This window comes from Calonectris borealis, unplaced genomic scaffold (genome assembly GCF_964195595.1).
Source record: "Calonectris borealis unplaced genomic scaffold, bCalBor7.hap1.2 HAP1_SCAFFOLD_77, whole genome shotgun sequence".
Taxonomy (NCBI): domain Eukaryota; kingdom Metazoa; phylum Chordata; class Aves; order Procellariiformes; family Procellariidae; genus Calonectris; species Calonectris borealis.
The window spans coordinates 581,477-605,524 of NW_027441478.1; the positions used below are offsets into that span (position 1 = coordinate 581,477).

Consider the following 24,048-nt stretch of genomic DNA (forward strand, 5'->3'; position numbering starts at 1 on the left):
GCGGCGTGTTGGGCACGGGGGGTGCTCAGTGCTGAGCATGTCCGTGTGCTGAGCATGTCCGTGTGCTGGATGCTGGGCGCTTGGGGTGCCCTCTGCGAGGCGCTGAGAGTGCTGGCTGCTGAGCAGTTCGGGGAGATGGGTGCTGGTGGCTTGGCATGTACCGGCGTCGAGCAAGCAGCCCGCAGCACCTGGACATGCCCAGCACGCAGGAACCCAGTGCCCCGCACACCCAGCCACCTCCAGCATTCAGCCCCTGGGCACCCGAGCACCAGCATCCGAATATCGAGCACCTGGCCGTCGCGAGCACTGCCAGCTCCTGAGCAAGCCCAGCAACACACATCCAGTACACCGTACCTGGCCGTGCCCAGTACCCAGCACCCCCAGCTCCCAGTACTTGGACATGCCCAGCACCGGGACATGCACGGCACACAGCATGCCAGTGCCCAGCATGCATCCCCTCTCCATGCCAGAGGGACATCGCACCCCACCTCAGGAGAACGTCCCCATGCTAGAGGGATGTCCCCACTCCACTTCAGGAGAATGGCCTCATCCAACCCCACGGGGCTCCAGTGAACGTCGGAGGTACGGGGTAAAGGAAGCCCAGAGCCCCTCGCTTTTCCGGCTGCGAAGGGCTTGCGAAGGGAAGGTGCGAGCCGCCAACACCTTTCGGTCTCGGCTGATTGTGAGTTGGAGCCCGACGGGGTGCTTCTCCGTTTTGGAGTTCGGCTCCGGCACGCTGGACGGTTGTACGGCAGAGCAAGCGCGGAGCCCCGGTGCTAGTGGGGCTGTGAAAGGGCATGTGTGGTGCTGGGCACTGGGGCTGCTGGATGCTGGGCACGGCTGGGTGAGGGCACTTGGGTTGCGGCGTGTTGGGCACGGGGGGTGCTCAGTGCTGAGCATGTCCGTGTGCTGAGCATGTGCGTGTGCTGGATGCTGGGCGCTTGGGGGTGCCCTCTGCGAGGCGCTGAGAGTGCTGGCTGCTGAGCAGTTCGGGGAGCTGGGTGCTGGTGGCTTGGCATGTACCGGCGTCGAGCAAGCAGCCCGCAGCACCTGGACATGCCCAGCACCCAGGAACCCAGTGCCCCGCACACCCAGCCACCTCCAGCATTCAGCCCCTGGGCACCCGAGCACCAGCATCCGAATATCGAGCACCTGGCCGTCGCGAGCACTGCCAGCTCCTGAGCAAGCCCAGCAACACACATCCAGTACACCGTACCTGGCCGTGCCCAGTACCCAGCACCCCCAGCTCCCAGTACTTGGACATGCCCAGCACCGGGACATGCACGGCACACAGCATGCCAGTGCCCAGCATGCATCCCCTCTCCATGCCAGAGGGACATCGCACCCCACCTCAGGAGAACGTCCCCATGCTAGAGGGATGTCCCCACTCCACTTCAGGAGAATGGCCCCATCCAACCCCACGGGGCTCCAGTGAACGTCGGAGGTACGGGGTAGAGGAAGCCCAGAGCCCCTCGCTTTTCCGGCTGTGAAGGGCTTGCGAAGGGAAGGTGCGAGCCGCCAACACCTTTCGGTCTCGGCTGATTGTGAATTGGAGCCCGACGGGGTGCTTGTCTGTTTTGGAGTTGGGCTCCGGCAGGGTGGATGGTTGTGCGGCAGAGCAAGCGCCGCGCCCCGGTGTCGGGGGGGCTGTGAAGGGGCTGCCCAGGGAAGGGGAGTGCCCCCAACAGCTCCCAGTCCTGTTTTGTCCTGTGTTGGAGCGCCATCTGCTGGGTGTCCGCTTCGGAGCTGGGCTCTGCTGACTCTGAGGGAGAGGGTGACGTTAGGTGGGAGAAGAAATGCAGAGGTCCGGTGTTGATGGGGCTCAGAAGGGGCCGCCAAGGGACAGGGAGTGCCACCAACATCTTTCCCTCCAGGCTAATTGTGTGTTGGAGCCGGATGGGTGCTTATCTGCTTTGGAATTGGGCTCCGGCAAGGTTGTTTGTTGTGCGGTAGATCAAGCGCAGAGCCCCGGTGTTGGTGGGGCTGTGAAAGGGCATGTGAGGTGCTGGGCACTGGGGCTGCTGGATGCTGGGTGGTGAGCATGTCCGTGTGCTGGGCATGTCCGTGTGCTGGATGCTGGGCGCTTGGCGTGCACTCTGTGGGGCGCTGGGAGTGCTGGCTGCTGGGCAGGTCAGGATGCTGGGTACCGGGGGTGCTGGTTGCTTGGCGTATACCGGTGCCCAGCACCCAGCCCGCAGCACCTGGACATGCCCAGCACCCAGGAACCCAGCGCCCCACACACTCAGCCACCTCCAGCACTCGGCCCCTGGGCACCCGAGCACCAGCACCCCAATATCCAGCACCTGGATATCGCGAGCACTGCAGGCTCCTGAGCAAGCCCAGCAACACGCATCCAACACACAGTACCTGGACGTGCCCAGTACCCAGCACCCCCAGCTCCCAGTACCTGGACGTGCCCAGCACCGGGACATGCACGGCACACAGCGTGCCGTGATGATCTGGCAGCCTAGCCGCTCACAGCAGACCACCAACGATCCCCCACCAGCGCTGGGTTAGTCCTCTGAGGCCCTGCCTATCCGCCAGGGACCACGCTGCTCAAGACTGATTAGGGAGAAGCAGAGGGGGGCGGTGGCGGAGCAGCAATCCCAGGAGACAATTAAACCAGGAGATGACTTGCCATCCACCTTCAAAGCCACCCATGGCCTCTGTCAAGATCGCACCCAGGCAGCCAGTGCAGCCAGGTCTGATTCAATTCCACCTTTTTCATGAGTTTTGCCTTTCAGCCCCGCAGTGTGCCTCCTACTAGAGCAGGGCACAGCGAGCATGCTCCTCGGGACAAACCTGCGCTTGCTGCTGCCTCCCGGGGATGCATCCACCAAGTGGAGACAGCAAAGGGCCCTGCGAGCTGGGATGCTCAACACCATGGTCCCAAGGACCAAGACGAGGTACCTTTCTAGGGGTCCGTGCCAGCAGCGGCACCCGCTAATCGTGAACCCTCGGAGGCAGGGAACCTCAACTGCTGCTACGGTTCTGGCCTCGGGGCCACCAAGAGCAGCTATGGGCCACCAACATTTTCTTGGGGCCACCTGCAGAGCGTATGCTGGCGGCTGCTCCTGAGACAACTCATTCACCTTCGTTTTCTCAGCTAATATGGGTGCTGACCAAGCCCCGGGCCATGGCCAAATGAATTAGCCTTTGTCTGATGGTTGGTGCCTCCTAAAACAAGCACAACTAGCTCGGTAATTGCCACGCTTCTGGCTCCAGCCTCCATCCTGCACGGGGAAGAGGTGTGAGGTCTCGCCGGGATGCGACTCCAGTTATCCCGAGAGGCTCACGCTGGGGGAGAACCTGGCCCAAACCCTCCTGCGGCACCACGGGGCTGCAGCGAGCTGTCCCAGGAAGCCTCACGAGAAATGCCCAGCCCAGGTCTGGAAGCCAGCTGGGAGGTGGATAGCTTGCATTAGCAAGACTAAGAACGGCGGCTGACACAGCTCCGGGGCTTCTGCGGAGGTGTCTCGCTGCAGTCAGGCCCCGACAAAGGCTTGGAGTTCAGAGAAGCCCCAAATCTCTCTTGGTGATGAGTTTGTGAGCGCTCAGCTCCACTGAGGCAGAAGCTCCGCCCCCCCAGGCCCCATGGTCGCCTCCGGGGGGCTGCCCTGGCCCCGGTCCGGAGCCCCGGTGGAGCCGGGAGGAGGAGGGGAGAGGGGCAGAGCGGCAGGGGGGGGTGGGGCAGGGCGGTGGCGTGGCCGGAGAGGGACAGGAGCCGGACAGAGGGACGGGAGCAGGACAGAGGGAGGAGGAGAACGGGGGGGGGGCTGGGCAGGGAGTGGAGGAAGGAAAACTGGAGCCTGCAGGCAGGGGAGGCACCTCGGCTCCCAGGATGCTGCAGGGTGAGGGACCACAGCTCCCAGCACGCCGCAGCCCAGGTCTTCCTTCCTCTTCGTCTGGGGTCGGTCATGTACAAATCTTCCCGCTGTCCCTCCCCAGATCAACTCCAGGTCGGCCTTGGCTTTCCTGGCCCTACCCCTCACCATCAGACAGCACCTCTCGGCTTCTCCTGGGTCACCTGCCTCTGTCCCCACCTCCTGTACCTTCCTGTCCGTGCCTGAGCTCAGTGAGGAGCTCCTCACTCATCCATGCCGGCCTCCTGCTGCCTTTGCTTCATTTCCCACTTGTCGGAAGGGTCCTTTCTTGAGCTTGGAGGAGGTGGTCCGTGACTATCAAGTAGCTCTCCAGGACCCCTTTTCTCTCCAAGGCCATATCCCCTCGGATTCTTCCAGACAAGGAAGGATCTCTGACAAGGTTGAAATCTGCTGTCCTGAAAGCCAGGGCTGTGGTCCTGCTCCTTGCCCTGCTCCCTCCCTTCCGCATCCTGAACTCCACCATCTCAGGGCCACCGCAGCCAAGGCTGCCGCTGACTTTCAAATCCCCAACCAGTTCTTCCTTGTTCACCAGTGCCAGGTCCAGCAGAGCACCTCTCCTTCTTGGTTCCTCCATCACCCGTGCCACGAAATGCACTCTCAAAATCTCCTAGATTGCTTGAGCCCTGCTCGATTGTCCTTCCAGCAGGTGCCAGGGTGGTTCAGCTCCCCCATGAGGACCAGGGCCTGTGAATGTGAGGCTTCTTTCACTTGTTTGAAGAAGGCCTCATCTACAGCTCCCTCCTGAACAGGAGGTCCCTAGCAGGTACCTGCTAACACGGCACCCACATTGGTCTGCCTGCTGATCCTGACCCGTAAGCTGGCTCCTGTCCCACCCCGAGCAGGAGGCAAGTCCACCTCCTCGCCTCCCCAGACGGTCCTTCCTGAAGAGCCCGTGTCCCTCCACCGCAGCCCTCCCGCTGTGCCATCTACCCACCACACCTCCGAGGTCCCAGTGTGGTCCCAGCCCTGTCATCACACACAGACTTCTGGCCCTGCTGGTGGTTCTCCACGCCGCGTGCGGGAGCGTGCTGGCACTTCGGGGAGGCTCCAGCCGTGCTCCTCTGTCGTGCTGCCTGTGTGTTGGGATGTGCAGGAGTGGGGCTGCACGTGTTCGAGCTGTGGGCTATGTGTGGACTTTATTCCCTCCTGCCCCTGCGAGCAGTTCCGGGATCACACAGGGGGTGTGTATAATGCCTTTAGACCAATCCATCACCAGGCACAGGCCTGTCAGTCCGGCTGGGAACAGCCCCAGAGCTCTTTATTTTGTATTTATAGGTGGATCTCGGCAGCTGAGAAGCCTCCCAGCCCCTTTGCTAACAGCCGCTGCCACAGCCGCCGCTCCGGCACCTTCCCCTCTGCTGCGGTACCAGCATCTAGTGCTAGGGAGGAAGAAAGAAAAGTCTATGAGCGTATGGACAGGGAGAAGGCAGAGACATCCTGCAGGCGTAGCTCAGGCCCCCTGTGATGGGACCTGCTTGCGATGAAGCCTCGAGGTGCCTGTGAGGTGGCAGAGGAGCCCAAGGTGAGGCCAGGAGAAGGTCCCAGGTGCAGCTGATCAGCCTGGGGCTGAGTCAGGTTGGGCCAAGACCTTGAGTGTCTTAGGAGATGTCCCCCCTCGGGGCAAGGTGTCTTGGCCCAGGACTCTGCAAGGGAAGGACATGCTCTCTGGCTTGCAAAGGGGAGAGCCAGCCATCAGAAGAATCCCTCTGCCTTCAGCCAGGACTTTCACGTCCCGCAGGGAAAGCCAGTTCTGGGTGCCCAGGCAGTCCCCTTGCGTGTCAGGGAGGTCCAGCCCAAAGCCAGCCTCCAGAACCTGCTTCTGTCTCGCAAGGGGTGTCAGAGAAATGCCCCCTTTCCCCCAGGGCTGCCCTCCGTAGAGGGATGGGCCTTGCAGCCGAGGGAAGCACCATCCCTTTTTGGAGACAGTTACCAGGGGAGCTGCCTCTGCTGCTCTTGATGCCGTCTGTTGTTCTCAGCGACGTGCTTGAATATGTTCCTCCGTGCCTGATGCGGCTCCAGCCTTCTGAGGACCTGGAGCGCTCGTGGGGAAAGGTGGCTGCAACAACAGGGAGACATCATCCCTCAGCCTCTGCCGGAGACCCCTTCTGCCTCTCCCCTCATCCAGCCTCTGCAGCCACCCGGTCCCGCGTGTACCCACCCTTTCACCCTGTGGTGAGCTCTGGGCCTTGGCTGTGGGGGTAACCCAGGTCACGCCCGTGTTAGGAGACATCAGAGGGTGTCCTATGCAGCCCCAGGACGCAGGGACGGGGGTCCTGGACATCTCTGCGGGGTCACGGCTGCTCGACTGCCCCAGGCTGTGGCCAGAGCTGGCGCACACTTACTCAGGCTGGAGTCTCTTCAGCTGGGCTGCTGCTGCCATCTCCTCTGCTGGGAGAGGGTTTTCAGCCTTCCTCCACCTCTCGTTGACCTCCTTTCCCCTGGGCTGGGCGGGAGGGTGGGGAGTCCAAGCGCCTCCAGTGCCGAGTGCCTGCCAAGGAGGAGACGCTCTCAGCAAACCAGACGGCAAACAGAGGTGCCCTTTCCCAGACGACCTCTTGAAAGGAGCCCGCAGCAGGACCCGGGAGCCGGGAGACTCGGCGCCGCGTGCCCGTCGTCTTGGCTGACGGCTGCTTTTGCCCCTCGGATCCTGCTGCCAACCTCTCCCTCCTGGGGATGAGCAGGCAAACCCCTGCCCTGCAGCTGGGTGCCAGTCCTGCTCCCACCCCCTGGAGACCTGCCGCCCTGGGTGCCCCCACAGAGAGGGTCGCTGCTGCTCTCAGCGGTGTCGTACCTGGGGCGGCTGTCGGTCCTCCCCTGCAGACCAGGCTTCCCACGCCGCCCATTCTGCCTGGGCTTGCTGTCGCCGCTCTTGCCACCCGGTCTTCACTTGCTCCCACTCTGCAGACAGCTGCCAGACCTCCTGGAGGGGACGGAAACGCAGCAGCAGGCAGCATTAGTCTCGGCTCCTGGAGGGGCTTCCTTTGGGTCTGACCCGCGTTGGTGCCCCTTGCCTCAGCCGTCAGTCGGCAGCGCTTTGCCCCTAACAGATCAGGGGCCGTGGAGTCATGCCAGGCTCCTCAACTCATGGCAAACAGAGCTGAGTGACCAAAGACCTCCACTGTCAACGACCTAGAAAGGACTTGTCCATTTTCCATAGCCCCTGGCCAGCATAACGTGTTTCATGACAACCCAGGGGGCAAGAACAGGCAGGCAGGGTGTGCAGCACCCTCCTTTTCGTGAAGAAGATCCGAAGGAGGTGACAGACAGGTCACAATGAACGCGTGCCAAGGGATCCTTTCAGGATGGCTCTCTGCACAAAGAGGCTTTTGCCGAGTCTCAAACAGCACGGTAGTTACGGCAAGGCAGAGCACGTACCTGCAACGCTCTCCTGCAGCCTTCAGAGGACGGGAGTGCAGCGGTGGGCCTGGCTGGAGGAGCTGGCTCCTGCCTGCCTGCCTCCTTCGTCCTGGGGGAGCTGCCCGGACATGGGGGGAGCACACTGCGGAGAGACACCAGGAGGAGTCGGCATGAGCACGGGGCAGTTTCGTGTCCCATTTTCGTCTGGTATCAAAGCTCCCCAGGCTGGCAGAAGAAGCGGGGGAGGTGGGGCCGTTTCCCATGGCAAGGGGGAGCCTCTCCTGAACCCCATCCGATGGATGGGAGAGGACCGCACCTCAGGTCTGAAGTAAGGGCAAGCAAAGTGATGTGGGGTGCGCTCAACATCCGCCGCCTTCCCCACTAAGGGGCCTGCGATGGGGCAAACAAGCTCATAAAAACCGTGGCGCAGGTGTCGGGGACCTTCCCGAGTCCCTACAGCCAGAGTGTCCAAAGGGGATGTCCCTCCTACATGGGTGCAAGGATCCCTTTCACCCCTTCCCACAAGGGTCTCACCTGGCAGAAGTCTCCTTCCCCATGTCTTGCTGCCTTGTGCCTGGCCCCTGGCTTGGCAGCACGGGGAGGGAAAGCTTCACCCGCCTCTGCAGCAGCTTGTCAGGATGCCCCTCTGCACCTGGGAAAGGAGGAAGCTCTTCAGAGCAGCCCCATGGAGTGCGTTTTAACCGGGCTGTGGTCGCCCAGCGTGGGGCAGGGCCCCACCTGGACAGCAGGGACCCGCTCCCGTGCCTCTTCTGATCTTGTGCTTTTCTGCAGCCTTCTCGTGCCAGGTGGAGAAACCCTTGGCCACTGCTCCGCGGATCACCAGGAACTGAAACCTGGAAAGCAAATGATGACACAGGCTTGAAGAAGGGTGACCCCCTACCCTCTGCAGCTTCCCAGCACTAATCCTCCTGACTGTCGTGCAAGGCATGGCATCCCTTTCCTTTGTGGCCATGCACAGGTTTGATTGGCAAGCTCCCCCCAACACCAGAAAACGTCGCTTAAAATCCTCTCTGCGTGCAGTTGGTTCTCTCTGATGGGAATGACAGTAGGCTGGGCGTGAGAGACACGATCACGATGCCCGGTCACTCCAGGAGAATACACGCGTAGCCCCAGCTCAGCATTAGTTAACCAGAAACCAGTCAGTTCAGGATTGATCCCTGACTCCCTGCTGAGTGTCGAGCCCCGACAACGCACGCTGCTGAGCAGAAGCTGGGAAGCCACCCGCTCGGTCGCTCGAGGGCTGCAGAGGAAACGCACTCACCTTGGGAACGCGTGGGCAGGAGCAGCCTGTGTCTCCCGAGCGGTGGTGGCTCCACTGGAGACAGCTGCACCTGGCATCCACAGCCTCTGCAAAGTGACACAGAGCTGTCAGAAGGTTTCCAGGGCAGTTTTCTCTTGGCTCCCAAAGGAAGCAGACCTGTCTCCTGCTCCAACAGAAAGCCACTTCTCCAAACCCCTATTCCAAATCCTCCTCCGTGAACATTAGCCCTTGCTCTGCTCTGGAGAAGCTGCACAGCAAACACTGAGACTGCGCAGTAACACTGCTGGGCTTTCTGTAGGGCAAGGATCCAGAAACTCAGCAGAAACTTTCTTTGCTAATGGAGAAGTCAGCGGGGGTGAGCATGGGGAAAGGCGTTTGACTGGCCTGCCACGTCCAGGCTGGCCAACGGCGACTGGGTTGCTCACCCTTCAATAGGCTTCCCAAAGACACTGGAGCAGCCCTCAAAACCGGAGCGACTTACAGTGCGAAGCAGTGCAATCCGGCTGGCCTTGCTCGCCAGCCCTGTGACGCAGTCGTAATAAAACCGCATGCACAGGACGTCGTCTTTGCAGGACAGAACGCCAATGCCCTTGAAGGCGAAGGCGAGGCGCTGCCTGTTCCTCAGCTGGAAAGAGTACAAGAGTACGGTCTCTTGCACACAGTTCTTCACCACGTGCCGCGGGAAGGAGGTGGCTTGCGATAGCCACTTGTAGTTCAGTGGCTTGATCTTGACATCGCCTGTAAGGAGGAGGAACATTGTCACTGCCACAGCAGGCCAAATTTCTCTGTAAGGTTCATAACAAAATGCCATAGAAAAGGTCGTTTATAGAAACAGCCCTTGGGGAGTGGTTTGTTTTGGGGGAGCTCAAGCCGTCCCCCGACCTTTGGAGGCAATTCTCTATTTCTCTCAGCCCTTTCCAAAGAGCAGAGAGCGCGCACCCCACCCCCAGGGGGAAAGTGGAGGGTGGCCGCTGCCTTCTCACCAGGGATAACCACTGTGGGGAACGCGAGCTCCTGCAGACGTAACGCATCCACGTCCAGCCGGAAGACGGGTCTTCGGACCACATACACCTCTCCTTCGCCGTGGAATTGCTCTTGGACCATAGCGAAGGTCCCGAGTCCTGTGACCAGGACACCCTGCCCAGGAAAAAGACAAAAAGGCTCATGAGTGAGTACTTTAGAGATGGGAAAAGGGAAAGCTTTGGAAAAGGCCCACATTCTCCATTTGTTTTCTTCCCCTCCTCAACATATTTGCTAACCTTCTCCCTTGGCTGGAGAAGACCCCAGGCGTTTCCAGCACAGGGAATACCTATGGAATCGTTCTTGGCACGGACCCAGCATAATCCCCAGTCTCTCTGCTTGGTCTCTCCACTCTGACCACAGCAAAGGGTGAAGCCCTGTCGTGTGCCAAATGCTTTCTCAGACTAGATCTGGACTTGGTTTCCCTCCTGGTTGACCAAGAAGCAGCTCTGGGCACACGGGGTTGTCTCGGCGTGCTGCTGTGATGCTCAGGGAGGGATCACTCCCCGGGGTCCAGGCTCTCCAGGGCAAAGGAGGACCAAGACGCCAGCCCACCTTGTCCAGCTTCAGCTGTCCCAGGATGTACGCAGACACAGCATCCCAGATAGACACAACATCTGGAAACAAGGGAAAGAGGTCTCAGGCTCCGGGCCAGCCAGCTCACAGCCTCTCGGCAAGCTCCTCGCCCAGGGGGTGACAGATGCAGGTGTCCACAAACAGCCCAGACAAACACCGCCACGGCTGCGGAGCTGGGCTGTGCCCCAGTTTCAGACTGCCAGCCTTACTCTGCTCCAGGGGCAGGGCTGGAGCAGAAATGGGGAGGTGGGAAGGGCTCAGGACCAGGGCTGTGGCCATCTAACCCCCAGAAAGCGATGGCACCCCAGCGCCCAGGACATGATCTGCCAGCCTGGTGGCACAAGAGGATCCCCTGGGAAGGAACAGAGGTTCTCCCAAAGGAGACTAGTTCAAGGTAAAGGGTTGATTTACAGCAGAGGCATTTCCAGCTGGCTTGTGAGAGCCCTGTGGGACCTGAAGGACACCCCAGCTCGTGGGACACAGGATCCCTTTTCATCCCAGAGCCAGAACCCCATGGCCCCGTGCAGCCCCCCTCGTGAGGGGACCGAGCCATTTCCACGGGAGCCTTGGGGCTCAGGGCAGCCCCAGCACCATGACCCGGGAGTCCTGGTTGCCACATTGTCCCGAGCCCGGTGGGATCCTCAAGCAGGGCTCTCGCGGCCGCCCCCAGCCCTGTCCAGCCACCCCCACACCCCAGCAGCTGCAGCTTTTGACAGCTGACAGCCCTGGTGCGACCCCTCGGGAAGGAGCTCCCAAAACCCATACCCTTGGTGGAGAGCTGCAGGAGTGTGGGGAACAAGCTGCTCAGCTCCAAGCCGACGGCCACGGTGCAGCAGCCCTCCATCGCGCTTGCCGCTTGCCCTCAGCTCAGGGAAAGGGATGCTCTTCGCAGCTCCTCGCCCAAAATTCCTTTCCAACGTGCCCCTGCTCTGCCTGTCAGCAAGGGTGCTGCCTGTCAGGGAGGGTCCCCCAGCGCAGCCCCGCTGCCTCCCGACCCCGCTCCTGGCTCTGGAGCAGCTCCGAAGGGCAGCAGTGGGGAGCCCCTGAGCAGTGCCCAGCAGCGCCCAGGCCTCGCCGGCAAGTGCCGGCACCGCCGCGGCGCTGGGGAGACCTCCCGGTGATGTGGGTCATCCCCCTGTGACATCAGCCCGCATCATTTGAAGGTGCATTATGACACCAGCAGGGAGACAGCACAAACGGGGAGAGAGGAGATAGATTTCCCCTCTTGTCCTGGGAAATGGTCATCCCCTTTCTCCCCACTGCTGTTCCAAAAACCCTGTCTGCCCCCTGCACCAACATGTCTCTGCTATTGGGAGCCCGTCTGGGCAGGTGGGGTTTGGGGGTTGGCTGCGGTTGGGCAGTTGCAAGAGATGGGATCGAAGGCCTGTGGGATGCAACAGCCCCTCCAGCGTGCCCGAACACTCCTCTCTGCTGTGTGTCGCTTGTGTGGCAGGAGTAGGATGAGCTTTACCGCACTGGTTTTGGCTGGGATGGAGTTAATTTTCTCCCTAGGAGCCCAGATGGTGCTGTGCGTTGGATTTGTGACCAAAACAGCCCTGATAACACACCAATGTTTTAGCTATCGCTGAACAGGGCTTGCACAGCATCAAGGCCGCTTCTGTTTCTCACGCTGACCCACCAGCAACTTGGCTGGGGATGGGCAAGAAGCTGGGAGGGGACACGGCCGGGACAGCTGACCCCAACAAACCAAAGGGATATCCCACACCATATGACGTCGTGCTCAGCAATAAAAGCTGGGGAAAGAACGAGCAAGGTGTGGTGGGGGGGTGTATGTTCGAGGCCATGGCGTTTGTCTTTCCAAGTTACTGTCATGTGTGATGAAGCCCTGAACATGATGAATAGCAAAAGGTTCAGTTGCCCTAAATTTCGGCATCTGCTGCCATTTCAATTGGCCAGAGGAATTTCCCAACAACCTCCATGAAGATGCCCCCAGATGTTGCCTGGTCTCTCAGAGTTGCTCCAGCAGAGCTTGCAGCTACCTGCACGTATCTTGGACCATCTCTAGTACCTCACATGTCACCAGGTGTTTGTGTCCGAGCAGCTCACTGCTGCCCTCCATCTCCATTAATTAGCATCAGAGCTGGGACAAGGACCTCACATGCAGGTGGCCATTTTGTGCACACCTGAACTGAGGCGAGAGGAATCCCACCTCCTTTGATGGATTTGTGGGTTTGTGGTGTGCATGGGAGGGAGCCGAGTCCCTTTCTGGCCCCAGGACTGAAAACACAGGAGGAGGCGCCTTCATTGACTCAGCTGAATCCCTTCCCTCCGCAGGGGTAAAGGAGATCCCTCCCTGGCACTGTCTGGGTGTCCTGCCTAGTGACGGGACAAGGAAAGGCAATTCTCACGCCCAGTTCTTTCCCTGAGATGAGAAACGACACTGCCGGAAAGAAATCTCTCTCCCTGGACGAGGAAGGGAACATCCGTGACGCCTTCGGCCTGTTTCACAGCAGGTTCCCCTGGAGCCCCAGGGACACCTGAAGGGAGCCCAGAGGGGGAAGAAAAAGTGACGCCTTGGGCTGGTCCTCTGCTGCTGAGCCGGGCTGGGCTCCCGGGACGGAGGGAGCTCCCGGCAAGTGGGCAGCGCTGCAGAGAGACAGCTCTGCCCAGGAGCAGCTCCTCTGCAAAGCGCAGCAGGGCTGAGGGCACTGCCTGCAGGCACCGAGGGGAGAGGAGCGAGGCAGAGAGAGGTTAAAGGCAGCCTGGAGTAGGAGGATCCTGAGAGCTGACTGGGGGAGGAACGTTGCAACCACAGAACGAGCTGAAACTGGCAGATGCAAGCAGAATGAAGAAGAAAAGGACCAAGGAAACAATTCCAAGAGAATGAGGTAACTTCAGAAGAAGGCCAGCCCAGCGACCAGGAACACCAGTATTGAAATCAAGAGACCACCGACCAGAATTAAGTGATTGGACTTGGGGATCGGGTGAGGGGTGGTACGTTTCGGGAAATCTCTCTGTAAGGGGTCTGCGATCTGCAGTAGGGGTCCCTCCTTGGAGGCAACCAGCTCGAGCTGCTCTGCATGTCAGATAAATAAACCACTTATTTACTCAGCAGATTGGCGACTTGTCTTCTGTGAGCAGGAACCTAGGGCCGAGCCCTGTTGAGGTGGCACCTGCATAATTCCTACCATGAGACCGTGGTGGCGGCTGCGTAATTCCTGAAACAAGAAGCCAGGTGCCTGCTTCTGCCCTCTCACCTCCTCAGGCACATGTGACATCACAAGAAGCTGGAGAAGCCAGCTGCATGCTCCTGCCCCAAGAGCTGCAGCGCCACCGCTAACATCACAAGCGCCTGCACAAGCCAGGTGTTCATTCATACCCAAACAGCTCCTTACACACCAGTGACATCAGAAGCAGCTGTACAAGCCAGGTCCTGCTCCTGCCCCATCACTGCTCAGCCACCTGTGACACCACAAGTACCTGCGCAGGCCAGGAGCTTGCTCCTGCCATATCAACTACTCAGGCACTTGCGACACCATAAGCAGCTGCACGTAGAATGTTCCGGCTCCTGCCCTATCACCTACTCAGGCACATATGACCTCACAAGCACATGAACAAGCCACGTGCCTCCTCCTACCCTATCACCTACTCATCCACCTATGACATCGCAAGAATCTGCACAAGCCAGGGGCTGGCCCCTGGCCTCACACCTCCGCAACCACCTATGACAACACCAGCACCAGCACAAGCCAGGGGCCTGTTCCTAACCTACCGCCTACTCAGCCACCTATGACATCAGAAGCACCTGCACGAGCCAGCTGCATGCTCCTGCTGTAACTGCTACAAAGCCACCGGTGACATCACAACCAAGTGCACATGCTCCTGGCCTATCAGCTACTCAGCCATCAGCGACAACATAAGCAGCTGCAGAAGCCAGGGTCTTTCTCCTGCCCTATCAACTACCTGGGAATATCACAAGCAGCAGCACAAAGCAGGGGCCTGCTCCTGCCCTAACACCCACTCAGCCACAAGTGACATCACAAGCACCTGCACAGCAGGAGTGTCCTCACTGCCAACACCCCGGCTTTTCCACCATCTCCCCGTGCTCCCCTCTCCCCCAGGCACCTTTCTCACCCACGCCACCACCTCCCAACGCCCCTGTCTGTCTCTGTGTTTGTGTGGCAGATGTCACCTCGGAAGCATTGTCCCAGCCGGGTCCCCTGCACCTCCTTCTCCCTCTGCTCTCATCGTGACTGTCCCAGCTGTCTGATGTGCTTTTTGACCTCATGGGTCCTCTCGTCCTGCCTCCCTTCTGCTGTTCAATCCTGTTCCTGCAAGACAAGTGACGACCAGGCGGTGCCTCCTGTCATGAATGAGTAGTTTGAAGGCCGCTTGGAAGATCACTGACAAAGAGATCGGCAAAAGGTGATTTTAATAGAAATTTATAGAAACGTGACTTAACAGAGTTCGATGGCAAGGTTCACTCTATTACTCATTACATGGATTAAGTATACACAGAGAAAATCGTGTCAGAGTTGCGTTGGAATGATTTGTACAGAGACTGAGGATAAAATGACCAGGTGACCCGCCTGGTGGATGAGGGAAAGGCAGTGGATGTGGTCTACCTGGACTTCAGTAAGGCCTTTGACGCTGTCTCCCACAGCATTCTCCTAGAGAAGCTGGCGGCTCACGGCCTAGACAGGTGCACTCTTCGCTGGGTAAAAAACTGGCTGGACGGCCGAGCCCAGAGAGTTGTGGTCAACGGAGTTAAATCCAGTTGGCGGCCGGTCACGAGCGGTGTTCCCCAGGGCTCAGTGCTGGGGCCGGTCCCGTTCAATATCTTTATCAACGATCTGGACGAGGGGATCGAGTGCTCCCTCAGTAAGTTGGCAGACGACACCAAGCTGGGCGGGAGTGTTGATCTGCTCGAGGGTAGGAAGGCTCTGCAGAGGGACCTGGACAGGCTGGATCGATGGGCTGAGGCCAACTGTATGAGGTTCAACAAGGCCGAGTGCTGGGTCCTGCACTTCGGCCACAACAACCCCAGGCAACTCTACAGGCTTGGGGAAGAGTGGCTGGACAGCTGCCCGGAGGAAAAGGACCTGGGGGTGCTGGTCGACAGCTGAACATGAGCCAGCAGTGTGCCCAGGTGGCCAAGGCGGCCAACGGCATCCTGGCCTGTATCAGAAATAGTGTGGCCAGCAGGAGCAGGGAGGTGATCGTGCCCCTGTACTCGGCACTGGTGAGGCCGCACCTCAAATCCTGTGTTCAGTTTTGGGCCCCTCACTACAAGAAGGACAAGGAGGTGCTGGAGCGTGTCCAGAGAAGGGCAACGAAGCTGGTGAAGGGCCTGGAGCACAAGTCTTATGAGGAGCGGCTGAGGGAACTGGGGTTGTTTAGTCTGGAGAAGAGGAGGCTGAGGGGAGACCTCATCGTGCTCTACAACTACTTGAAAGGAGGTTGTAGTGAGGTGGGTGTTGGTCTCTTCTCCCAAGTAACTAGTGATAGGACGAGAGGAAACGGCCTCAAGTTGTGCCAAGGGAGGTTAGGCTGGACATTAGGAGAAATTTCTTTACTGAAAGAGTGGTCAGGCCTTGGAACAGGCTGCCCAGGGAAGCGGTGGAGTCACCATCCCTGGAAGTATTTAAAAGACGTGTAGATGAGGCGCTTAGGGACATGGTGTAGTGGGTATGGTGGTGTTGGGTTGATGGTTGGACTCGATGATCTTAGAGGTCTTTTCCAACCTTAATGATTCTATGATTCTATGAAAAGGGCAAGGGAGACCCTCCCCTTGAGTCACGAGGTTCCTCAACGGGAGGGTCCCCCTTACCCTTTTACCCCCAATCCTCACCTGCCCAATCAGCTACTCAAACACCAGTGACCTCTCAAGCACTTCAACAAGACAGGTTCCCACACCTACCCTATCAGCTAGTCAGCCACCCATGACATCACAAGCACCTGCAGAAGCAAAGTTCCCATGCCTCCCCATCAGGAACTGGGCCACAAGTGACATCAACACCTGCACAAGCCGGGTTCCCACGCTTGCCATATCAGCTAGTGGCACAGGTGCGGGGACCTGGCTCGTGCTGGTGCTTGTGATGTCACGGGTGGCTGACGAGCTGTTATGGCAGGCACGGGAACCAGGCTGATGCTGCTGTTTTGATGTCACTGGTGACTATGGATCTCATATGGCAAGCGCAGGAACCTGGCTTGTGCAGGTGCTGATGTCACTGCTGGCTTAGTACTTGATAGGGCAGGCGCGGAACCCGGCTTGTGGATGCGATTATGTCACTTGTGGCACAGTTCCTGATAGGGCAGGTGTGGGGATCTGGCTTGTGCAGGGGCTTGTGATGTCGTGGCTGGCTGACTAGCTGATCTAGGAGGTGCGGGAACTTGGCCTAGGTGCTGCTCTGATGTCACTGGTGGCTGTGTAGCTCGTACGGCCGGCGCGGGAACCTGGCTTGTGCATGTGTTTATGTCACTGCTGGCTGAAGTATCTGTAGCTCGTACGGCAGTGTCATTTTTTTCGTGACATCCTCTCCCCATCCTGAAAGTTGTCCTCGAAGGCCGAGAATTGCCCCAGGGGTGCCCCAGAAGCCTACCATTCGGCGCGGGACACTTTACCTCCATCATCGCGCTGTACCCCCAGGAAATGATCGTTCAGGAAGGGCTCCCACTGAAAGCATAACTCGAGTAGGACTGCCTCAAGAATATGAGAGCGATGCGCCATCCTCTCCTATGCAAGATGCTCTCCCCCTTTCGACCCCAGTAATACTTTAGGAGTACGGTTTACAGACAGAAGTGCCCACTTGAAAAACGGTGTTTGGTTCGGTGAATCTACAGCCATTTCTGCAGACGGAAAAGCAGAGTTAACTGAGGAAATGAATGTTTCGCCCAATGACCTGAGTCCCTGGCCAACACCTGAGCCTTTGAAGCTGGAGCCAGCACAGTTGATACTGACTCCGAGGCTGTAGGGGCTGGAGCCACCCCGTGCCTTGGCAACTGGCAAGAGCTGCTGCACTCCCTTCAGAAAAGCTGCAGGCAGGGCTACGTCTCCACTTGTCTTTTGCCTGGGAGAACCAGGAGAACAGCAGTGGCCTCGAGCCTAACCTGGTATTTGAGCCCTGCATTGCTGCCACCCCAGTACTTCAGAAAGGCAACTAACAATTGCACTTGTGACCGGTCCCCCCTGCTCCTGACCCCTGGTAATATGGTTAGCATAACGAACCCCATTTTATGAGGCAAAGAGCCATGCCCTGTGACCGAGCTGGTCACCTAGCAGTCCCCTTTGCCCTCCTCATCAGGCCCTGAAGGTCCTGTGCACCAGGCAGACGACTTCTCCCTCTCCCTATCGTCCTCAAGTTTCCCGGGTGCCTGGCTGACTTCTTCCCTCCTTACAGGCCTTGAAGGTCCCAGGCACCCGGCCAACCCGGTTCTGATGACCCTGCCACAGAACAGGGAAGTGCAGCAGCACACAGAGCACCGTCTATAAAGTCCAGCAGCACTTTTCCCCTCTTCTCCTCCAAGGGCTAATTTGTGGAGGAAATGACAAATGGCACCTTCCTCTCTTGCAGGGCAGAAGTTTTCCGCCTTGATACAACACATAAAATTGCACGGGAATGGTGTGAACCTCACGGAGTTGCCTGGGTCTTCCACCTGCCCTACAGACCCAAAACTAGCAGCACTTACATAAAGACGCTTTAATATCGGGCAGGTACCCACCCGATGCCCAGTGGAATGAGCCCATTTTCCTGCTCTCTCCAACCCACAAACCCTTTAAAACCCCCATTGTCAGTCTGTTGTTTTTCTCACGTTGACATGAGAAAAGGACATATGGAAACCCATTTCTACATGGGGAATCCCTTTACCTATCACTGAGTCCCAGGCACCCAACCAACCAGGTTGTGATGACCCCGTCACAGAGAATTAACAGGAGGACAAACAGGAGGAGGAGAAAAAGAAGGACGACAAACGGGATGAACTGGTGGATGGCAGGTGGAGGAGGAGGAAGGGGGTGAAGAGGACACGGAACATAGAAAGAGAATGAGAACAAGGAGGAAGAAGAGAAAAAAAGAAGGAAGAGGAAGAACATGAGGAGGAGCCAGAGGAGGAGAAAGAAGAGATAGAGGAGGAACACGAGGAACAGTCAGAAGAGGAACACGTGGCACAGGACTAGGAGCAGGAGGAAGAATAGGAAGAGAAGAAGGATGAGCAGGAGGAGGAACAGAAGATAGAGGAACAAGATACAGGACACGAGGAGGACAAACATGAGAAAGAAGAGAAAAAAAGAGGAGGAAGAGGATGATGAGGAGGAGGAGGTAGAGGGGCAGGAGGAGGAGAAGGAGGAAGGAAAAGGAGAAGGAGAATGAAGAGGAAAGGGAATATGAGGAGGAGGAAGACGAAGAGAAGGAAAGGAGGATGACATACAGGATGAAGAGGAACAGAACAAAGAGGAGGTGGTGGAGGAGGCGGGGGGGAAGAGGAGAAGAAGGAGGAGAAACAGGAAGAGGATGAGCAAGAGGATGACAGGAGAACAAGGATGACTAACAGGAGAAGGAGGATTAGGATGAAGTTGGGGACGAGTGGGAGGAAGGGGGAGGAAGAGGAGGAGGATGAGGACAACTACAGCAACGACAAACAGGAGGACAGACAGAAGGAGGAGAAGGAGGGTAACAGGATGACAATGAAGAGGAGTAGGAACAGGAGGTGCAGGAAGACGATCAGGAGGAGGAAGAGGGGGAGGACAGGAGGAAGTATTGAGCGCTAAATGTTCCAAAGCACGCATACAGCAATGTACAATGAGAAATTACAAATAAATATACGTGGTCACAAGTCCCCACAGTCACCTTTTTTCCTTTTTCCCTTCCAGGTGACGCTGGTCAAGCCCCAGGCACCTGCAGCCATTTGCTGTACACAACTCCCCTGATGCTGCATATCTGATACACGTTTAATAAAACAACGTAGCCCAGAGATTTTGTCTGTTCACCTTGAGCTGGGGGGAAGGTGCGTAGGTGCGTGAGGACGATCTGCTTTATCCCTTTCATTTTTAGTCCTCAGCAAAAACACTGCAAGATTCGGACTTGAGGACAGCACTGAAATCAAAGGGTAAGCGACCAAGAAGGCTCCAACCGCACACTTCCACCTGATGGCCTTAAACAAAACACAGCTGGGATCCTGATTGCTCGCTTCAGCCTGGAATAGTCCTGTTCCTCATCTGAAAGATCCTGCGTGCCTGGCTGAGGACAGGGACAGACACAATCCACACAGAGAGCAATCAGAGCTCAACCCTGCACTTCCCTTGGTCACGTTTCCTTGGAAAACTTCTTTGCTGGGTTGTTTGAAAATCTGTAACTGCAAGAACCAGGAAGAAAACCTCCCTGACGGGTTGACTGGAACTTCCTGGCTGTGGTAAAACCATCTGCCCTCGGTACCCCCATTTCACAAGAGCCGGCAGCACAGCTGGGGTGGGGGGAAGGCACAAATCAGACCTCGGGGCCGAGAGACGAGCACAAGCATCTGCCAAGGGAGCTGCATCCAACCAGGAGCGCTCCCCACTTGCTTCTCTGGCAACAAAGCCCCGGTGCGTGCTCCCACCAGGAGGGAGAAACAACTTCCACTTCTCCAAATCCCCATTTATGAAAGACTGTCAGCAGACATGGGGCTGTCCAGGAGCATGAGAACCACATGAAGGCCAGAAGACAGCAAAGACACCTGGTCTGACCCCCCCCCAGAGCATGCCTGCTCCAAAGCGTGGCAGCCTCGTGTCGGAGGGGAGGCAACTCTACCTTCCCCTGGCCTGCTGGCGTGAAACATCGGTCTCCAGATGTGAGGGCTCGGGCTGGCGACACTTGGGGTAGCAGCAGGAACGCTTTGGCCTATGCACAAAGCGTTCCCAGAGCTTTCTGCTGGCATTTGCACAGCTCACAGCCCAGGACAGAAGCGTCCGTGACCGCCACAGGCCTCACACTTCCGTCCCACCTGAGGTGTGTATCTTAAATTTCACTTCCCACTGGTCAAACATTCCTCTTCAGAGCTCTCTTTAAACTGAGGGCTCGCGGTAAGGGAGAGAAGAGAGTTCCTTACCTCTTGCGCAGTCAGGGCATGTTCCCCTGCTAAAAGCGGCCTACTCAGGCCTCCCATTTGGGTAGGAGCTGTTAAAAGAGTAAAACCAAGTCTTAAGTTTATCCATTTGCTTGTTTAAAGAACCTACCATTTGCAGCGTTAAGCCCCCAGAAGACTACTTGCCACAGACACTCTAAGCAAGCTGCCATAAAAGGCAGCTCAAGAGAATCACAAATAACCATTTCTGTACTCTCTGGGAGAGGCTTTCAAGGCTCTTTAAAGGATTTAATTGGATTTGTGTGCTTAACACACCATTGCGTGGATTTACAATTTTACTGCCAAAGGTTTCATGTACTACAGAGATCTTTAAAACAGCAGCTGTAATGATCTCATGCATAAATATACACAAAGATGCTCTGATATCACGCATGTTCATAACTCAGTGGATGCTCCTACCAAGGGAGTGGCTCCCTTCCGTAGCCACTGAACAAGTAAAAGGATGGAACAAAATGACACGGTCAAGCTCTGAAGCAAAATTTCTATTTTCATTTAGCTTTAATCTAGAGCTGCATTGAGTGGTGAAAAGTGCCAGCCTGACAGCTCTGAAGCACAAAGCGCTTGATCCTCTGTGCCAGAACCGCACAGGCACTGGCCAGGCAACCTGCCTGCCTACTTGTTGCCCTGCCAATACAGTCTATAATTGAGGAAAGTAAAATGGAGATATAAATGTTCTTCCTCCGAGTATTTGATGCTGACAGCTTCTCGCCTCCAGCCTTCCTGCACTTCAGGAGCTCAGAAAATGACAAGAAGAGAAAGCAACGAACACTGGCACTGCACGACTCAGGGAGTGGCTTTTCCACTCAGAACGGTGGTTGCTCTTCATCGTTATGAAGACTAAATGTCTGGTTTTGGGGGAGTGCCTTGGAAGCAATGCAGGGGCCCAATTTAACAGAGTGTCATCTAGAGAGAGGGAGACAGTCTGTGGCCCAAACGTCTCGCACAACAGCCACAGTGTGAGAGAAAGGGAAGCGTTATCCTCGCTGTATTGCTGAGACACCAACTTCACTAATGATCAGACACCAAAGATAAGTAACCTTCCCCAGGTCTCACTAAGCATGCACTCACGTTTTCCAATTTCCTTTCCCGGAACTATACAAAAACTCTCTCTACAACCATAAATTACACGTGCCCGGGACCATTCCCTGGAATGGAGGCCAACTGGCACAATTACCCTTGTCCATTTGGTTGCGTTTTGTTGTGCAAAATTTGGATGCAGGGTAACTGCATCCAAAATGCCCACGGGGAAATCCCCTGGCCCATTCCCACTCGTGAGTGGTGCCGAGGAATTTGCGGAGCTTTCCAGCTGACGTGGGACAAACCTGTACCTGTAAACCTCCAAGCGATTTAGCACTGCAGATGATCAAGGTCCAGTTCACGGGAACACTCACCGGTGCTGTTTAATTCAATACCACAGGTGCTGCCACAAGTTTTCCCTCAGACAGCACCTCACGCTAACATACGCGGGGTAGGTTTTTTCAGTACTCTCTTAGAGCAGCAGTAAACAGAAGCAGAAGAAAGCAATATGAATAAACCAAGCTCATCCACTAACTCTAGCATAGAAGAGTGGCTCATTATCTTAAGAATACAGCCTAAAGAGCATCTGGCTTCAAACCCAATGTTCAACTGGAATTAATTGTTTCCCTTACTGTGACAAACAGGTAGAAGGGGGGGGGGGGTGTTTGGTTTTTTTAGTTTTAGATTTCTTTCTTTTAAATAAAAAAGGGAACAAAAGGTATTAAGCGTCTGCAAAGAGACAAGGCACTATCAAAGGATCTAGTAACAAGAAGTGATGGGGACAGAAATGGGGACAGAAAATGGGAAGGGTCAGCAAGCACCTAAGCACAACCCACAAGTGAAGCGATCCTGCCAGCATAGCACTTTTTGCCATCAAAATACTCGATCAGCAACAGTTCAGTCCTTCAAACAAGAGGACAGGAGAGCAATTAAAAAGTGAACAGGGAACACATATCTTGAAAGACAATGCCTGAAGAGGCAGTTAATTTGGAGGAAGGAGAGATTGGAAGAGATCTCCGGGCCCATCATAAACTCACTGAACTCCATGTTAAGCAATAAGGGGTTGGCTGGGTGCTTTCTACTTTCTTTATTTCCACTGGAAGGCTGTTGCAGAACCCAAACCTTCTAAGCCTTAAAGAGTTTTCTTCCAGTTTTCAGCTTAAATTTACTCAGGGCCAGGCGGCACGCATTTTCTCTGGTGCCCACACCTTCAGGCTTAGTAACTGCTCTCCCTAAATGGTATTTCCCTCTTCTGCATTTACAGGAGTCACCCCACTCTTCTCCCACTTGCTTTTCTAGCCGAAGCAAATCAAGAACTCCTGATGCCATCACGCACCTCCATCTCCCATGTCCCAGCAATCCCTGCAGCTCTCCTCTCCAGTTATTCCAGGGGGAGTTCATCTTTCTTGTACGTGAAGGACCAGCAGAGCAACCCCGTCAGATGAGCTGGGCTCTGTGCAATGGCATTAGCTCTTCTCCACAGTTCCTGAAAATACTTTGCCTGACACACTGCAGTGGAGCACTTCCTTATGCCCACATCACACTGTTGGCTCCCAGCTGCTCTCCTGTGCTTCCCTTTAGCTACCTGTAGGTCTTCTTCCCCCTCCTCAGTTTTGGCCACCTGAAGAACACCCAGCTTAGGGCTCTAAAATTCTTGTCAGCTTTTCGTCCACCAGTACCCCCGAGACCTTCTCGGCAGGGCTGCTCTCAATCCCTTCATCCCCCAGCCTGTATTGATACCGGGGGTTGCCCCGACCCAGGTGCAGGACCCTGCACTTGGCCTTGTTGAACGTCACGAGGTTCACACGGGACCACTTCTCGAGCTTGTCCAGGTCCCTCTGGATAGCATCCTGTCCCTCAGGCGTTGTCGACGGCACCACATATACACAAACACACAACATATACAAACATTGCCATATGTTTACACTGCCTTCTCAGCACAACGTTTCTGTTATGGCACCAAGAACTTACGGGTACGAAAATTACGAATTTTAAGTGCTCTTTTAAAGCCCGTTATAGTTAAATCAACAGTAGTGAGAAAACAGTCAAGAATTTGACTTGCAGAATGGGAGATGATTCGTGACTATCTCAACAGCTTTTACTATTGATGAAGCTTACAACCACCTCACTACCTGGGAATGACATTCTTTGTTAGGATTGGTCTGGTTAGAAACTCAGCAGGCTGGCTCGTTCATCACTGCAATTCTTCAGTCGGAGGAAAGAAAGAACTGAGGAAGACCTAAGCAGAAAGGCGGCCAGCAGGTACCAGTTTCAATTAACTTTCACCTGGGTGCAGAATGAAGCTTCTTTCTAAACATAAAAATTGCATCTCTGTCAGGGTATTGGCTCCTCCAGGAAGTGTCTTTTTTCCACCCTTTGCCTCACTAAAGAGCTTTTTGGCCAGATGCTTTTCTTCTGATGCAGAAATGTGAAAGTATTGGCAATCTTGCACATTTGCCGAGGAAAGCTGTTGCCCACTTAGCTCTGTAGCTCTGAGGGTAGATGCTGCAATGGTCACGCTCACCTGCAAACAGCGCTTGTCTTTGCCTTACGCCCTCACGTATCACAGGTGAGCCACGTCATGAGAAAAACATGCTCAGTTACAACTTCCTGGCTGGATGAGCAGGGACACCACTAGCGGGTCTGCAGGTCAGAAGCCCAGTGCTGGTGCCACACCTCAGGTTCTTGACACAATCATAGGTCAACGTGAGAAACTGAAAAGTGGGGTGGTTACTATTGGAATGCCAAAAATAAAGGAGAGAGATGGCCTGTGTGGGACTAAAGGAAAAGAAAGGAAGATCTTACTCTCTCTCTATTACATCTTCCAAAATG

The 24,048-nt window shown here is 56.3% G+C and overlaps 1 protein-coding gene across 21 annotated transcripts in view; it reads right to left on the reverse strand.

Moving 5' to 3' along the window:
• Nucleotides 1-5,109: 5,109 nt before the first annotated feature.
• The window catches only part of LOC142076665 (uncharacterized), a 31,003-nt gene continuing 12,064 nt past the window's right edge, over nucleotides 5,110-24,048 (reverse strand). For 6 of the 21 annotated variants that reach the window (XM_075139043.1, XM_075139051.1, XM_075139049.1 and 3 more), the window contains 12 exons: nucleotides 20,164-20,231; nucleotides 14,273-14,411; nucleotides 9,507-9,660; nucleotides 9,005-9,261; nucleotides 8,524-8,609; nucleotides 7,980-8,095; nucleotides 7,776-7,893; nucleotides 7,260-7,383; nucleotides 6,676-6,804; nucleotides 6,227-6,372; nucleotides 5,815-5,940; nucleotides 5,110-5,263 (listed from right to left, as the gene is read on the reverse strand). In XM_075139043.1, the coding sequence (XP_074995144.1) occupies nucleotides 5,143-5,263; nucleotides 5,815-5,940; nucleotides 6,227-6,372; nucleotides 6,676-6,804; nucleotides 7,260-7,383; nucleotides 7,776-7,893; nucleotides 7,980-8,095; nucleotides 8,524-8,609; nucleotides 9,005-9,261; nucleotides 9,507-9,660; nucleotides 14,273-14,368 (1,473 nt within the window). In that variant the 5' untranslated portion in view covers nucleotides 14,369-14,411; nucleotides 20,164-20,231 and the 3' untranslated portion in view covers nucleotides 5,110-5,142. Of the gene's footprint in view, nucleotides 5,264-5,814; nucleotides 5,941-6,226; nucleotides 6,373-6,675; nucleotides 6,805-7,259; nucleotides 7,384-7,775; nucleotides 7,894-7,979; nucleotides 8,096-8,523; nucleotides 8,610-9,004; nucleotides 9,262-9,506; nucleotides 9,661-9,782; nucleotides 10,161-10,884; nucleotides 11,028-14,272; nucleotides 14,412-20,163; nucleotides 20,232-21,590; nucleotides 23,018-24,048 lie in introns of those variants that run through there. The other 15 variants (XM_075139044.1, XM_075139050.1, XM_075139052.1 and 12 more) reach the window with 14 other exon arrangements.